A 17681-nucleotide genomic window follows, 5' to 3' on the forward strand; every position below is an offset into this window, starting at 1 on the left:
CTCCTGCCTCAGCCTCCTGAGTAGCTGGGATTACAGGCACGCGTCACCATGCCCAGCTAATTTTTTGTATTTTTTTTTTTTTTTTTTTGAGACGGAGTTTCGCTCTTGTTACCCAGGCTGGAGTGCAATGGCGCGATCTCGGCTCACTGCAACCTCCGCGCCTCCTGGGTTCAAGCAATTCTCCGGCCTCAGCCTCCCGAGTAGCTGGGACTACAGGTATGCACCATCATGCCCAGCTAATTTTTGTATTTTTAGTAGAGACGAGGTTTCAACTTGTTGACCAGGATGGTCTCGATCTCTTGACCTCATGATCCACCCGCCTCGGCCTCCCAAAGTGCTGGGATTACAGACTTGAGGCACCGCGCCCGGCCTCTAATTTTTTGTATTTTTAGTAGAGACGTGGTTTCACTGTGTTGACCAGGATGGTCTTGATCTCTTGACCTCGTGATCCACCCGCCTCGGCCTCCCAAAGTGCTGGGATTACAGGCTTGAGCCACTGCGCCCGGCTTTTTTTTTTTTTTTTTTTGAGATGGAGTCTTGCTCTGTTGCCCAGGCTGGAGTGTAGTGGTGTGATCTACGCACACTGCAACCTCCACTTCCTGGATTCAAACGATTCTCCTGCCTCAGCCTCCTGAGTAGCTGGGACTACAGCCATGTGACACCATGCCTGGATAATTTTTATATTTTTAGTAGAGATGGGGTTTCACCATGTTTGCTAGGTTGGTCTTGAACTCCTGACTTCAGGTGATCCACCTGGCTTGGCCTCCCAAAGTGCTGGGATTGCAAGCTATGTGGCACTGTTTTAATAGCAAAACACTGGACTGTCTATCCACAAGAGACTGGTTGGTTAGCAAATGGCTGTTATTTTATAGACAGAAAGTTATGCAGATTTCTGCATGCTTATATGAAATGATCTCTAAGCTTCACTATGAAAAAAGGGAGTTACAGATAAAATACACTTCTTTTTGTGTAAAGAAAAAGTAGGGGAAAGAACATATTTAGAAAGAACATGAGAATATTATTTCTCATTCAAAATAATACACTTTTAAACGTTTAACAAAAAATGTCTTAATATCTTAATAGATCTTCACACCAAGTAATATCATTGAATAGGTAAAATAGTGAACCTGCATCACTGTCACCGCTCCATAAGTCACAGCTGTCCAATAGATAGAGCCGACCATTATTCCTGCTGCAGCAAATGGACAGGCTTTTGAGATCAGTCTATCTGCAAGATCCAAGACGTAAACAACTGGACCTATAATACAAAGAAGACAAGTAAAGGTTCAACACAGGGTGGATTTTTAAAATGACTTGTTTGATATTTTCTATAGATCTAAGATACCTTTCTCCCCACCCCCACAAACGACAAGGTCTCATTTTGTCACCTAGGCTACAGTGCAGTGGCATGATCGTAGCTCATTATAGCCTTGAACTTCTGAGTTCAAGTGATCCTCTTGCCTTGGTCTCCCACAATGTTGGGATTACAGGCATGAGCAACTGCACCCATCCTAAAATATTTTCATGAAGTTGGATGTTTTGATGCTTTAGAAGTAACTGTTATAAATTTGATGGGAACCCCGACTAGAATAGTTTAGAATTTCTCAGTCATTTGCACGAATAGCTAAGTATCATTTCATAAATTTTCGGAAATAGCCTTCTCAATTTTTTATATTTATTAATGAACCTAAAATTAGAGTCTCAAATACAGTTGCTTCTTATAAAGGAAACAGTCCTCTCACTTTCATCTCTTAATCATAATAGCCAACGTAGAATGAAATGGTCATTTCAGCTTGCTTTTTCCAACAAATTCCTGGCAACAATTAGATTCTCTCGTATTTGGTAAGAATATAATTTCTCTGACTTCACTCACTGCATACCTTGATATGGTATATAAAGGTAACCAGGACCATTTTCTTTTATTTACATAAAGTCGATTTATCTCTTTTTCATTTTCAATATGCTATATTTAATTGGTTATTATTCTCAAATTTCTTTTTATGATTATGAAGCCAGTTTTCATGGCATTCCAACAGCTGTATACATGTGCCAATTATGCTTCTATTACTATATGCTTACTCTGAAATCTGACTACTAGTTCCTTCTGGAAGTTATCTGGAAAACAAACATTTAAAGATATTCTCCCCCCCCACCCCAAAGACAGTCTTGCTCTGTCCCCCAGGCTGGAGTACAGTGGCACTATCTGGACTCACTGCAACTTCTGCCTCCCGAGTTCAAGCAATTCTCCTTCCTCAGCCTCCTGAATAGCTGGGACTACGGGTGCATGCTGCCATGCCAGGCTAATTTTTTGTATTTTAGTAGAGACATAGTTTCACCATGCTGCCCAGGCTGGTATCAAACTCCTGAGCTCAGGCAATCAACCCGCTTTGGCCTCCCAAAGTGCTAGAATTACAGATGTGAGCCAATGTGTCTGGCTCCAACATTTGGAGGTATTCTGACCACTACTAAGCCCAATATAATTTAGCTCCAGATTTTTCCAGAAAAGTGGAAGGGTCTCATGCCTGATTTAAAGCAAAGCAAAATATAACTGAATATCTAACTTCATATTTTTGAGTTGGGAGTCTTGTTGTGTTGCCCAGCCTGGAGTGCAATGGTGCGATCTCAGCTCACTGCAACCTCTGCCTCCTGGGCTCAAGTGATCCTCCTGCCTCAGCCTCCCAGGTAGCTGTGATTACAGGCACGTGTCATCACACCTGACTAATTTTTGTGTTTTTAGTAGAGATGGGGTTTCATCATGTTGGCCAGGCTGGTCTCGAACTCCTGACCTCAGGTGATCCACCCACCCGGGCCTCCCAAAGTGCTGGGATTACAGGCATGAGCCACTGCACCCGGCCCTAAGTTTTTTTAATTTAATTTTTAATTTTTGTTTTTCTGAGACAGAGTTTTGTTTTGTCACCCAGGCTGGAGTGTGGTGGTGAAATCTCAGCACACTGCAGCCTCTGCCTCCTGGGTTCAAGTGATTTTCCTGCCTCAGACTCCTGAATAGCTGAGATTACAGGTGTGAGCCACCAAAGGAATATGAAAACTTCTTAGAAATGTGTAAGAATTATTACTTACCTTTTAGGATCTTATAATCTAAAGGTCAGTGCTATATACAAAAACAGTTTATTTTCACTACGCAAAGAAATTAACATAGGAATCTAATGATAAAATAATTAAACATGTAAGAACAAAGCATCCATCTATGGAGCCTCTGATCAAGACTCCCTGCTGATCACTGGAGCCAATAATATCATTACATCATTGTATGAAAACAGACTATATATACATTGTAAAGTAGAGAGAACATTAGGGGAGATATTAAAGGACCTGTGATTTATAATACATATAGCATGTTTACTTATTATTGTCAAGCTCTAACTTACATAACATTTAAAACAATGATAAGGTATCTTTTGGGACCAAAGAGATGAAATAAGTCTAATTCAGTGCATACCAACTCTACATCTTCTAATAAATAGCATTTCTTGAGTGTCTACATGAGACTGTGAGCTGTGCCACAGGCATTACATGCATCATTATTTGACCACAGAATATACTGCTGAATTCTCAAAACATACAAATTTGCTGGGTTAAGTATATAACTCCCTCAGAAAGCACAATAAAAGTCATCTTAGTCACCAAAGAGCCCTCAAATGCTGGTATTAGAAGTTAAAGACTGTAGGTATATATAAAACCTCAGCACTTCAACTTTAATATCCTTGACTGATAATTCAATTTTTTTTCTTTTTTGAGACAGGGTCTTGCTCTGTTGCCCACACTAGAGTACAGTGGCATGATCATGGCTCACTGCAGCCTTGACTTCCCTAGCTCAAGTGATCCTCCCGCTTCAGCCCCCCAAATAGCTGGGACCACAGATACACACCACTATGTTCAGTTAATTTTATTTATTTAAAATTTTTTGTTGTAGAGACGGGGTCTCCCTGTGCTGCCCAGGCTGGTCTGGAACTCCTAGGCTCAAGCAATCCTCCCACTTCAGTCTCCCAAAGTGCTACGGTGACAGGCATGAGCCACCATGCCTGGCCTGGTAATTTTTTAATCAGAAAACTGAAGCCATAAGAGAACATTTAACGACCCTCTCCAGCACATATACCCATCAACCAATATTCCACCTATCTGAAGTCAATCCCCTCACTTACACACTAGATGATCCTAAGCCCTCACCAACTCAAGGCCACAGCTCCAGCAATCTTCTCTCACTCTTGTACATAATTTCCCCTTACTCTTTACTGGATCTTCATCAAACAAACTTGCTATTATTTGTGTTAAAAAAAAAAAAGTAAAAACAAATTCTTTTCTTGAGCCCTTTTGCCCCATGTTCATTTCATTGCTCCCTTTGCAACAAAATTACCTAGAATTGTCTCTCTCTCTCCTTAGTTTTGAACCCACTCCCCCAAAACTGCTTATCAAGGTCACTAACAACCTCCATTTAACCAAATCTAATCAATTTTCATCTTCTTTGGCCTAACTAGAACTGTTTTGAGACAGAGTCTCGCTCTGTCACCCAGGCTGGAATGCAATGGCGTGATCTTGGTTCACTGCAACCTTTGCCTCGTGGGCTTAAGCAATCCTCTGCTTCAGACTCTCAAGTAGCTGGGACTACTGGTATGTACCACCACACCTTGCTAATTTTTGTATTTTTTGCAGAGATGAGGTTTCGCCACGTTGCCTAGGCTGGTCTCGAACTCTTAGGCTCAAGTGATCTGCCCACCTCAGCATTCCAAAGCGCTGGACTTACTGGAGTAAGCCACTGGGCCAAGCTCAGAAAACATCTCTGGTTTTCTTTCTATCTCACTACTCACTCTTCAGTCTCCTTTGCTGTTTCTTCCTCTTTTTTTTCTTTTTAGAGATGGGAGTCTCACTATATTGCCCAGGCTGGCTTCAAACTCCTGGCTGAAGTGATCCTCCCATCTAAGCTTCTTGAGTAACTGGGACTACAGGTGTGTGCTGCTATGCCCCTTCCTCTTCTTCCTGACTTCAATGAAGCCCACCCTGCGAACCCCTACTTTGTCACATTCCCCATTTGATTACCTCGCCATATTTTTCTTTTTCCCAAAGCACTTATCACCTAACATACTCTAATTTACATATTAATTATGCTTCCACATATTATAACAGAGGTTGGGAAACTAGGGCTTGTATGCCAAACTCAGACAGCTGCCTGTTTCTGTAAATAAAGTTTTATTGGAACATGGGCACATGCAAAGTCTAAAATATTTACTATCTGGTTCGTTACAGAAAGGTTTGCTGATTCTTGCATTAGAAAATAAGCTCCAGATTGGGTGTAGTGGCTTGCGCCTGTAATCTCAGCACTTTGTGAGACCAAGGTGGCTGGATCACCTGAGGTCAAGAGTTTGAGACCAGCCTGGCTAACGAGGTGAAATCCTGTTTCTACTAAAAGTACAAAAAATTAGCCGGGCATAATGGTGCATGCCTATAATCCCAGCTACTCGGGAGGCTGAGAGGCAGGAGAATCGCTTGAACTCAAGAGGCAGAGGTTGCAGAAAGCCGAGATCACGCCATTGCACTACAGCCTGGGCAACAAGAGCAAAACTCCGTCTCAAAAAAAAAAAAAAAAGAAGAAGAAAAAGAAAAAAGGAAAAAAGCTCCAAAGGGAAAATGATCTGTTTTGATCACTGATCTATCCCAAGTTCCTACAACTCTCAAGTATTTGTTGAACTGAATTCTCTTGTACTTGGAACTACCTACTGATGGAGTAAAGCAATATATTCCTAAAAAAAAAATTCAAATATTTGAATGAAAGCAGAATTCCTAAAATATAACCCAACACTATTACTTTTATCTATCATGAACAGTGACAACCTACAGATGTTTAAATTATTTTTCTTGTTTTTCCTTGGAAGATCTCAGAAGGTTCTAACAAGCTCAGTTTTCTTTGTGAATCCTGGGTATGAAGTCTTTTGTATAAGAAAAAAAATGTCCATATTTCCTCTTTTGGAAATTTTCTACTCATCTCCTGTGTTATAGGCAAAAGATATACCAGATAAAATGGAGACACGGGTTGTATTTTATAGCACCTAATTAAAGTTTTTCTGACAAAATTCTGTCTTGGCTTTTGTCTTAAGTTTACTTTGTCTAAATCTCTTAAGGCTTTTCCAGACAGACTAGTCTAAAATTAGCTTAATATTTAAAAGAAAGGATAAATGCCTACTGTTAAGCATAGCATTAGAATAATAAACTGCCACCCAGGGGAGATATTTCTGAGAGCTAAAGATTATCTGGCAAGCTATTTGGTGAGTAAGAACAATCACTGAAAGCTTCTGGATGACAGTCCCTAACTCATACTCTTTGAAAGAAGCAGCTTATGTGCTACTATCTCATGACTTGGGGTCAGGGGTCATAAATTTATGAAAAAAGCAACATTACTAGATTCTTATTACTGTCAGACTACAACACAAAAAGTTATGAGAAATAGAAAAAGGGAAGACAGCAGCCTTTGAACACCTCAATTCTGGTGGGGAGTAAGAACTATAATAAACGTACCTTACAAGTTAAATATATAAGGGCATAAGAAAGTTTCAGTATTTTCAAAAGGCATTGTTGAATTTTTAATGCCTCAGTGGGTCTCGCCACTTACGTTTCCAATAGCACTGTATTTACGCAAGGAATGGCAACTGAAGAAGCTTTGTATAAATTTTGAAAATCTATTAATTTAAAGGGCACCAGAGAAGCTTGTAATTAACAGGGAAACTATTGCTAATTCTTTTGTATAATAAAGAGGCTTTTGTAAAGAGAATCCACTACACCCTAATATTCTGGGTAAATTCCAGTTTTCATGTTTCAGACCTGAATGACATCAAAAAGTGAGCTGAGAACTATTGGGGAAAGTCCATGTCTACTAAAAAAAAGAAGTAATCAGTTTTGTCTGGCAGACATAGCAAACCAAAGTAGATTTTTGCTGTCACTGTAATATAAATTAAAATTTATATTCTGGCTGCTAAAGGTACACGTGGGAAGTTCAGACGTCAATTATTTAAGTGCAGGTCGGTAATAATGTTCAACATTTGCTGACGTTGTTTATAATAATACCCAGAATTCCCAGATGCTAGTCAAGTGAAGCTGTTGGAGTGGAGAAGAAACAAATCTGTAACTGGTTATGATCGATTAGTTGTAAATACCAATACATTTGAACTGGCAGAGAAACTAATTCTACACTTTGTTGTGCCAAAGTTTCTAACACAGAACATGATTTAATGAGCATATGCAGGTGCTTTACAAGATAACCTGGTATAACTTCCTGAGAAGACAAGTTCCTCTTGTTAAGTGGCCAATAATTTATAAAAGAGATTCTTCCATCTGCTTCCAGCAAAGAATAAAAAAAAAAAAAAAAAAAAAAAAAAAAGATTCAAAAAACAAAATAGACTGCTCACGGAAGCCACTCAAGTTCCCAGGTTTTTTTTGTTTGCTTTTTGCTTTGCATTGAACCGACTGTGATCTAGACCAAACCCAAACGTCAACTTTCTTTGTTTCGAGACAGAGTCCTGCTCTGTTGTCCAGGCAGGAGTGCAGTGGCACGATGGCAGCTCACTGCCATCTGTGCTTCCTGTGTTCAAGTGATCCTCCTACCTCAGCCTCCCAAGCAGCTAGGACTACAGGCACATGCCACCATACTCAGCTAAGTTTTGTATTTTTAGTAGAGACGGGGTTTTGCCATGTTACCCAGGCTGGTCTACAACTTCTGGCCTCAAATGATCCACCTGCCTTGGCCTCCCAAAGTGATGGGATTACATGTGTGAGGCACTGTGCCTGGTCCCCAAATGCCAACTTTTTAAAGTTAAGACACCAACCCTATTTTCAGAGCCATCCAGAAGTGCAGATTTTTGAGGCTGCTGACAGTTTAACAATATAAGCTTTTATCCTTGCTCCGAGTCTTTTTGTTGCACGCCTGGAATGTCCTGACCCTACTTTGCTTAAATCTGTATAAAAACCCAACTTCTCAGCAAAGGCTAACCTAACCTGATAGAGGCTAATTATCCCACCCTGTCCATGTCCCATGAGCCTTCCTTTACATACTACCCACAAAATACACTTACCCCTTTGCTTGTGCATAATGTTAGTACTTTATGTTCTTGTTCAATGTTTGTTCAGTTGTCTCAATATCCTTTATGTCTGTCCATGTCAGCATCATCTTAGACTGAAAACTCCCAGGGGGCAGGGGCCATGTCTGTTTAACTCGTTTTGTACAGTGCCTAGGATAGAACCATGTACAGATAGGTGCTTAAAAAATGCTTTCTAATGATGATTGGCATCACTCTCAAGGACTTTCTAAGGTCACAGCTATCTCAGCACATGGTACTTGGCAGTATCGGGCACTTCAGCCTGTTCTACAAGGCACCGCAATATAATAGCACAGGACCTAGCCACAGTACTCTGTGGCAAGTACTTGACTCAATTTGTTTTAAACAGACACTTTAAAGAAAAAAAAAAAAAGTATTAATTATATGGTCCCAAGCCAACAAATGTGAATTTTATTGCAAGTAATACAACAAACTTGATTAAAAGTATGTGGGAATCCTAATGGGATAGTAAAGAGTTTTACCTCTTTCTCTAGCATTTCCCACTGTTTTAAATACTATACTTTGGAGGCTAGGTACAAGAACCCCAGACAAGCTTACATAAGTTTCATCTTTGATTGACTACTCTGCTGACAGATTTTACCATCTCTTTGTAAGAACAAACATCCTGCAAACTTAGGCTGTAAGTTACTTTGCTTAACAACAAAAGGTTAATCATTAGATTGTAAAGAAGGGATATGTTCTTGGACAACATTTTTAGATAACTAAGTTAATTATATATACATACACACACACACATATATATATATATATGAAATGGTATCTTGGTATGTTGCCCAGGCTGGTCTCAAACTCTTGGCTTCAAGGGATTCTCCTGCCTTGGCCTCCCAAAGCGCTGGGATTATATGCATGAGACCCATGCCTGGTCCAAAATAATAGTATCTGACCAAAAAAAAAAAAAAAGCCCCACAAACAAACCAACTAACCCTGAAGAATAAAAGGTTTAAGGTCAAAGCAGATGAGTGATTATATCTATTACATAACTATATATGCCACATCTATGTATTTATATACTATATTTCCATGATTAGTCACTGAAGATCACCACAGTAGTTCCTTATGATTACATAATTTGTGCCAAGGGAAATTTTAAATTTATGTTCATAAAAGAATAGCCTACAGAATACTTGTGAGCTATAAAGTCAACTACTATTTATTAAGCACCTATTATAAATACATTTTACTATGTATTAAAATAAATGTAAATTATATTTAACACACTCACTGCTGCCCCCAACGAGTCTACAATCTAGTTAGGGACAAGCAATATACACAAAACAACTGAAAACCTTTAAGGCAAAACTAATAAATATATGATAATATGGTACAAACCATACAGATAAATGTTAAGAAAATTTTAGGTAAGGATTATAGAGGGGGTAAGGATACAAAGTTTTTAAATTTTTTTTTTTAAATGAATCTCGACCTAAACTTGAAGTCTTTGATGTGAAAAGAAGGCCAGTACCAAGTGAAGAACGAAAAGCACAACTGAATCAAGGTAAAACCAAGCAGGGCATGCTAAGAAGAGCGTTCTAACTGGAAGTGAAAGACTTTGTTGAAAAAAAAATCACCACCACCCAATCATCCTTAATTAACAAATAACAATAGCTGACAGCACTAATTATGCACATACCACATATATACCAATTAACTATGTAACACATTGTCTTTTTTTCTTTAAACATATATGTTTTCACATTTTCCATGATGAGAATATAATTATTCTCATTAATAAGAAAAACTGTATTTCAGAAAAGAACGATGAGTTACAAAATTCAGGTAACCGTTACCCTGAGGGAGGCAACCTGACATTACCACTGAATTTTCTTCCTCCCTGTGTATAAGGAAGTTGTATATTAGGCTCATTAGACAGCAACAAAACAAGGTGGGTAAGGATTAGGTTAAGTCTTCTGTGTGAATTGGGACAAAGTACCATCTCTACGCCTGAATTTCTGCATCTGTACAATGAAGGCGTTATGTATAACAGTTTCTATAAAAATTAAAATAATTCATATGAAGCTCTTAGTACTTAATGTTATATAGTAACAATCTGTGTTAGCTATTATTTCTTCCAGTTCTAAACTGTATGGACACCCCAAAATGGCAAACAACGTTAAACATGATAGGAGAGTGGAGTGGAAGGCATAATCAAAGGCCGGAGATGTCTGAGAAAAAACTTGTGGTATATAGCTCTGGAATAAAAATAAAACAATTTTAGGAAATCCTCAGGTGAGAAATAAAGAATAGATGCTCTTTTCCTTAAAGATCTAGGACTAAAAGCAAAGGAAGGAGTAAATGGAGCCAAGAAATCTGGAAATATAAAGGGAGAATGAAGACATCAGACTTAAGAAATTTAGATTCTGTAAAGGGCAGTTATTCTCCCCTCCTTTTAAAGAAAGATTGTATACTTATGTTTTGGACCTTTTTCAGCTAACTGTATTCATATACAGTATGTACCCAGAAAGCCTAACACTGTTGAAAGATACTTCTTAAAATTAAACTACTTTTAAATCTAAGAGGGCAAGGCCAAATGTAACCCAGCAGTAAACACAACAAACTCTTACTCTGAAGGAATCCTAGTCATTTGCCTCATAAGAAGGTATACCAATGAGGGCTACAAAAGAATAAATGAGTTCTCTAACTATAAACTTTGACAAAAATTATTCAAAGACTAAAATCCTATGGAATAGGTCTTAGGTTTTAAAATTTTTCTTTATTTTGATCATACATAGGAACTTATATATAAAGCAAAGTAAAAAGAAACATTTCTCTGAAGACTAAGCGTAAATATCACTAGAAACTTCTATTAATATGGATAGAGTACTTGAGTTCTTAAGTCCCTATTTGTTTTTCAGGTAGTGGAATAAGCCAGTGATATGTTTATGAGCAGGCAGGAAAGAAATAGGTTTGAGTTCATGTGAGTGACAAAAGGCCGTGTGGCTAGAGGAAAAACAATGCAGAGTATTTTTAATGGAATAACTGATACCTTGGACTGTCTGTCAAAAATGTAAAATCCCCATAAAATTGAAACCATGCAGTTTTAAGTTTGGGGAAAATATATGTCTTACTGTATAGTACCCTTTTACAATCTAAGTATTCTTACTTTAAAATGGTTTAGCCACCTCACTGATAAAGAAATGTGTATTAAAACTACAATAAGCTATCTTTTCTTACTTAACGGACTGGCTAAAATCTTAGTTTGCTAATATATCCTACTGGCAAAGCATGAGGAAACAGGCACACTCACATATTGCAGGTGGATACACAAATGGTTCGCGCCTGTAGAAGGAAATCTGGCAATATCCAGCAAAATTCTATGTGCAATTTACCCTCTGACTCAGCAATCTCTTCTCGATTGATAATAACATAAATATTCTAAGCCAATAAATGGAAAAAGAAAGAATAACAATGCTTTGTATTACTTAATGAAACAACAGATCTAGAGGCAATGAATGATAAATTATCAATCTCTGCTAAGACCATTAGGTGAAAATGAATAGGAAACTTTACTGAATGGATCAGGCTGATAACGCCTTTACCCACTGATCAGTCTTATAAAAAGAAAGACATTAGGTGTCTTGTGATGTGATGCAATAAGAAGCACATAAACTATCAAATATATACATATATATATTTGGTTACAGGTATATCTGATAGTTTATGTGCGCATGCATATATACATATATATATATATATATATATATATATATGGCAACCTCATTGAGAAGATATAAGTATCTATTTACATAAAATGCAGGGGATAGGGCAACATATGAAACAGTCAAGTGTTTGTAGATAATGACCATAACAAAACCCAGGAAATGAGAAATTCTATCATAACAAAAAAAAAAGGGAAAATGTCTAATATAACTCTAATCAGAGTTCTACAAGATAAGAATGGAAAGAATGGGGAGAAGCAATATCTGAAGAGATAAAAGCCAAGACTTTTCAAGAATAACCACTTAGGTAGAGAAATAGAGCATAAAACTTAAAGGAAAAAGTAGGACAAACAGAATGCACAAAATTTGATAATAAAAATCCAACTCTATCAGTATCACAATAAATGTAAAACAGAACCCAAAAGAATTAAAAGGATGAGAAGAGATAAACAGGGCAAAGTCAATACCCCCATTGAAAAAGCTGGCATAAAAGGGCAAAAAAAAAAAAAAAAAGTTAACTTTACTGGGGAGAAAAGTGGCAAACCCTACATCAGCCAAATAATCAAGGTCATTATCACCAGTAATGATTCACGGAGGTGTTATGTTCCTTTGATATGATGTAATGAAAATGGCACTTTGCCTCTGTGGTCTTCTTTCCTAAAACTTGTAACTCCAAGAGACAATGAGAAAACACCAGACAAATAACAATTGAGGGATATTCTACAAAATACCTGATCAGTACCCCTCAAAACTGTCAGGGTCATCAAAAACAAAGAAGTCTGAGAAACCGTCATAGTCAAGAGGAGTATAAGGAGACATGACTAAATATAAGGTATCTTGGATGAGATTCTGGAACAGAATAAAGACATGTGAATAAAGTATGGACTGATTGATATTGGTTCACTAATTATAACAAATGCACTATACTAATGTAAGATGTTAATAGCAGATGAAGCTGGATGTGTGCCATACGGGAACTTTCTGTATTATCTTGCAATTAGTCTGTAAATAAATTGTTTTAAAATAAAATTGACTGCTACTCAGGAGGGTGGCTTGGGCCCAGAAATTTGAGGCCAGCCTGGGCAACATAGTGAGATTCTGTCTCAAAAAAAAAAAAAATTTTTTTTTAATTAAAAAAAATCTGAGGCCAGGCACGGTGGCTCACGCCTGTAATCCCAGCACTTTGGGAGGCCGAGGCAGGTGGATCACGAGGTCAAGAGATCGAGACCATCCTGGTCAACGTGGTGAAACCCCGTCTCTACTAAAAATACAAAAAATTAGCTGGGCATGGTGGCGCGTGCTTGTAATCCCAGCTACTCAGGAGGCTGAGGCAGGAGAATTGCCTGAACCCAGGAGGTGGAGGTTGCGGTGAGCCGAGATCGCGCCATTGCACTCCAGCGTGGGTAACAAGAGTGAAACTCTGTCTCAAAAAAAAAAAAAAAAAAAAAAAATCTGGTGTATTGATTTGCGGTAGCTTTAAAGTTAAAAAAGAAAAAAAAGAAGAAAAAAGATAAAAAATCTGGTGTAGGTACGTTATGTCTATCATTTATTATCATGTCTATATTATACATAAAGACAAAAAGGTATTATTTATGGATAAAACAGTCACTAGAGATAAAAGGTTCAACTCACCAGGATATTTTATTGCTAAACCTGAATGGTTAGGTAAATAAGGGATGGCTTGTAAGTCTTTATTCCTCATACGAAATTAGGATATATTCCTTTTCCACAAATGAAATATTTGATAAAAAAAGAGAAAAAAAAATACCTGAGTGAGCACTCTGCTGAGCTTTGATCAATGCTAAGACAGCAGATATAATTAGTTCTGCATATTGATAGCAGCATGTTGGCAAATGCAATGGGGAAGCAGGCGCTCCAATACACTGTTGGGAGATTAAATGGCTATAATCTCTACAAAAGCCAATTATAGGATATCTATTATGTTATAAATGCACATACCTTTGACCCAGTAATTCTATTTCTAGTCATTTACCTTACAGATGTATTTGCACATATGCATAAAATTATTTTCCAAAGTTGTTTATGAAAGTACTGTCTGTCAAAGATTGGAAATAAGCCAATATGTCCATCAATGGAAGAGTGATTAATTATATAAGTAATAATTTATGTATGTACACAGCTGTTTTTGTAAAAAGCTCTTTATCCAAGCTGACTACTTTTAATAGAAAAAAAAAAAAAGCCTCTTTAAACAAAAAAAAAAAGGTTCTACAATATACTGCTAACAAAAAAAAAGTTTAAATAGGTTCTATAGTATGTTAGTCTAGAATACTCAATACATAACCTAATTGTGCTGGACATTCTATCTGCCTCTCCAGGTTTACTCCTTATTATTTCTTCATCCTGCTTTGTGTATTTGGTGACTGATCAAAGAAAGTGCATCTTTCAGGCAACCTTGCCCTCTAGCTGATGTGTTCAAATAACAGGAGAGACCAGAATATCAGAGAATGGTAAAAGTGTTAAAGTTTTTTCCCTTGTTCCCTCACTGCAAATAGTTGCATTCCTCTATGAAAGATCACAGGTTTTATTAAGGAGCTCCCTCCCTCTGCTAGAGCTCTTGTTAACAGCTCCCTTCCCTTGTACTATCAGATCTAAAAGTGGTAACAGTTTTCTATGGTTGCCAATCCCTGAGTACTTCCATATCCCTTGTCGTTCCTTTAACTCTCATGTTTGTAGATTTTGTGTTAAGTGTAGAGAGAAAGGGAGAGAAGAAGGAAAGACAGAGAAGAAAGATAGAAACAAACTGCAATGAAATACCAGAAATTTATAATAATAGTTATAATTTATAACCAAGTAAGAAAACTTACTTGGCATCACGGCTGGCAGACATGGTAGAAAGACTTTTCATTAAATATCCTACTGTATCTCATGTCTTTGAATTTTTGACCATGTCAATGCCTTACCTGGGGGAAAAATATAAACTTAAACATCAAATGAATTAAAAAACAACTGCTTATTGTAGTTGCTCCATCTTCTCTTTGATGTATTTGCTATTCCTTTCCATTTTGAGCAAAGCAAATATCAAGAGAAAGAAAAGAGAATAGGCAATTTGTTACTGCAAGCACCTAGCTATCATTTTGCTTCTTGGCTATACACTTCTCTTTTAATTCTATTGGTACCAATTCATAAAATTTTTGTTACTTATACATCATTTGTGTAATTTATTAACAAATTAATTCAAATTCACAATATCCCTATTAGTTCTTATGGTACTTGAAACTACTTATCCATATGTGGCCTAGTAGCTGACTCATTGAGGGATAGTAACAAGAAATTTGTCAATGTAAAATTCTGGCTCCTTGCTTTATTTGCTGGAAGCCTATGGGCTTCCATTACATAAATCTGCTGAGTCTACTTCTTATCTATAATATGAGGACAACATCTATTATGCAGAGCTTTTGAGAGGTTTAAATAATATAGGCAAAGTGATCAACATAGTGCCTAGAATAAAAGAGAGAATGGAAGAATAGGCAAATAATAGGGGCCTATTAGCAAATGATAGCTACTGATATTACCATTGATCTTAATAAAATATTGTAAAATAAAATAGTTACAACTATTAATTTTATATCTTAGATGCTCTAGGAAGGTTTCTCCCAGGACCGGTCCTATTCATCCCTAGTGAACAGCTTTCCCTTCTAAGCTTTTACACTCCACTTAACATTTGACAACTACTTTTTGAGGATGGTTACTGGTAAACTTCTACACAAGAAGTTTCAATAAAATAAAAGCAGCCAGGCACAGTGGCTCATGCTTGTAATCCCAGCACTTTGGAAGCCCAAGGTGGGTGGATCACTGGATATCGGAGTTTGAGACCAGCCTGGCCAACATGGTAAAACCTCATCTCTACTAAAAATACAAAAAATTAGCCAGGTATGGTGGTGCACACCATAATCCCAGTTTCTTGGGAAGCTGAGGCAAGAGAATTGCTTGAACCCGGGAGGCGGAGGTTGCAGTAAGCCAAGATTGTGCAGCTGCACTCCAGCCTGGGCGACACAGCAAGACTCCATCTCAAACAAGTAAATAAATAAAAAAATAAAAAGCAAAACTGTGCAAAAATTTAACTTGAAAACTTAGAATTTACTCTTAATGAGATTTAAGAGAGCAAGTGGCTATAGGAATATCAGTCAAGAGAATTGTATGACAAAATTTGCTATTAGAAACAAAAAAGGATATTTTATAACAGTAAAGAGACAATCCAACAGAAAGACATAACAATTACAAATATGCACACTTAACAGAGCCCCAAAATAAATTAAGCAAAGATGTATGGAACTGGAGTAACAGACAATTTAACAATAATTGGAGACTTCTATGTCTCTCTCTCTCTCTCTCTCTCTAACACAGGGTTTCACTCTGTTGCCCAGGCTGGAGTGCAGTGGTGCAATCACAGCTCACTGCAGTGTCAAACTCTTGGGCTCAGGCAATCCTCCTGCCTCAGCCTCCTGAGCTAGCTGAGACCACAGGCATGTGCTACCATGTCTGGTTAAACTTCAACAGCAGAATATATGTATTCTCAAGTGCACATGGAACATTCTCCAGGATAAACCTATGTTAGGCCATTAAAAGTCTTAATACATTTAAGAAATCACACAAAGTAAGCGCTCTGATCACAATGAAATAAAATCAATAACAGAAGGACATCTGGGAAATTCACAAATACGTGAAAATTAAAAACCACAGCCTAAATAATCAGTGAGTCAAAGAAATCACAAGAAAAATTAAAAAATATTTTGAGAGAAATGAAAACCCAACGAAAATTATGATATACAGCTAAAACAGTGCTTAAAGGAAAATTTATAGTTGTAAATGTCTACATTAGAAAAGAATAAAGATTAAGAAAATGAGAAGTAAGGAGAAAGCCCAAGACATCTGACAAAGAACTGTTAAAGGTAAATATCCAAAATATCCAAAGAACTCTTAAAGGTAAACAATAAAAATACTATCCCTCTGATTTTAAAAATGAGCAAAAGACTTGTACATCTCATCAAAGATGATATATAGATGGCATATAAACATATGAAAAGATGTTTCACAGACCAGACGTGGTGGCTCACGCCTGTAATCCAAGTACTTTGGAGGTCAAGGTGGGCGGATCACCTGAGGTTGGGAGTTCAAAACTAGCCTGACCAACATGGTGAAACCCCATCTTAAAAAAAAAAGATGTTTCACATATCACTAGAAAATTGCAAATTAAAATGATATACCACTATACATTTATCAGAATACACCCCCTCACTCCCCCCCAAAAAAAAAACACTGGCAAGGATATGGAGCTACAGTAACTGTGAAAATGCAGTTAAGTAAATGCAAAATGGTACATGGTACAGCCATTGCTGGTGAAAATGCAAAATGGTACATGGTACAGCCACTTTGGAAGACAGTTTCAAGGCTTCTTACAAAAGTAAACATACTTGTATCATACAATCCAGCAATCAAGCTCCTTGGTATTTACCCCAATGAATTAAAAATTTATGTCCACACAAAATCCTGCACAAGGAGGTATACAGCTTTATTCATAACAGCCAAAACTTGGAAGCAACCAAGATGTCTTTCAGCAGGTGAATGAATAAACTGTGGGACATCCAGACAATGGAATTTTAGTACATTCAGTACTAAAATAAAATTATCTATCAGGCTACAAAAAGACACAGAGGAAATTTAAATGCAGTTACCAAGTGCAAGACAATCTGAAAACGCTACATACTGTATGAATCCAACTATATGACACTGTGGAAAAGGAAAAGCTATGGAGAAAGAGATGTATGGTGGGCAGGGACTCAGGGAAGGGAAGGATGAACAGACAGAGCATAGAGGATATTTAGGTGAAACTATTCTGTATAATACTATAATGGTGGATACATGTCATTATACAGTTGTCAAAACC

The 17681-nt window shown here is 37.4% G+C and overlaps 1 protein-coding gene across 1 annotated transcript in view; it reads right to left on the bottom strand.

Moving 5' to 3' along the window:
- MARCHF5 (membrane associated ring-CH-type finger 5) overlaps positions 1–17681 on the bottom strand; it is a 60361-nt gene that overhangs the window by 11785 nt on the left and 30895 nt on the right. Inside the window, exon 3 of the mRNA XM_032245544.1 lies at positions 1128–1258. Within this exon, the coding sequence (XP_032101435.1) occupies positions 1128–1258 (131 nt within the window). The remainder of the gene's footprint in view (positions 1–1127; positions 1259–17681) is intronic.

Source organism: Sapajus apella, unplaced genomic scaffold, assembly GCF_009761245.1.
Source record: "Sapajus apella isolate SASKATOON/1434 unplaced genomic scaffold, GSC_monkey_1.0 scaffold58, whole genome shotgun sequence".
NCBI lineage: Eukaryota > Metazoa > Chordata > Mammalia > Primates > Cebidae > Sapajus > Sapajus apella.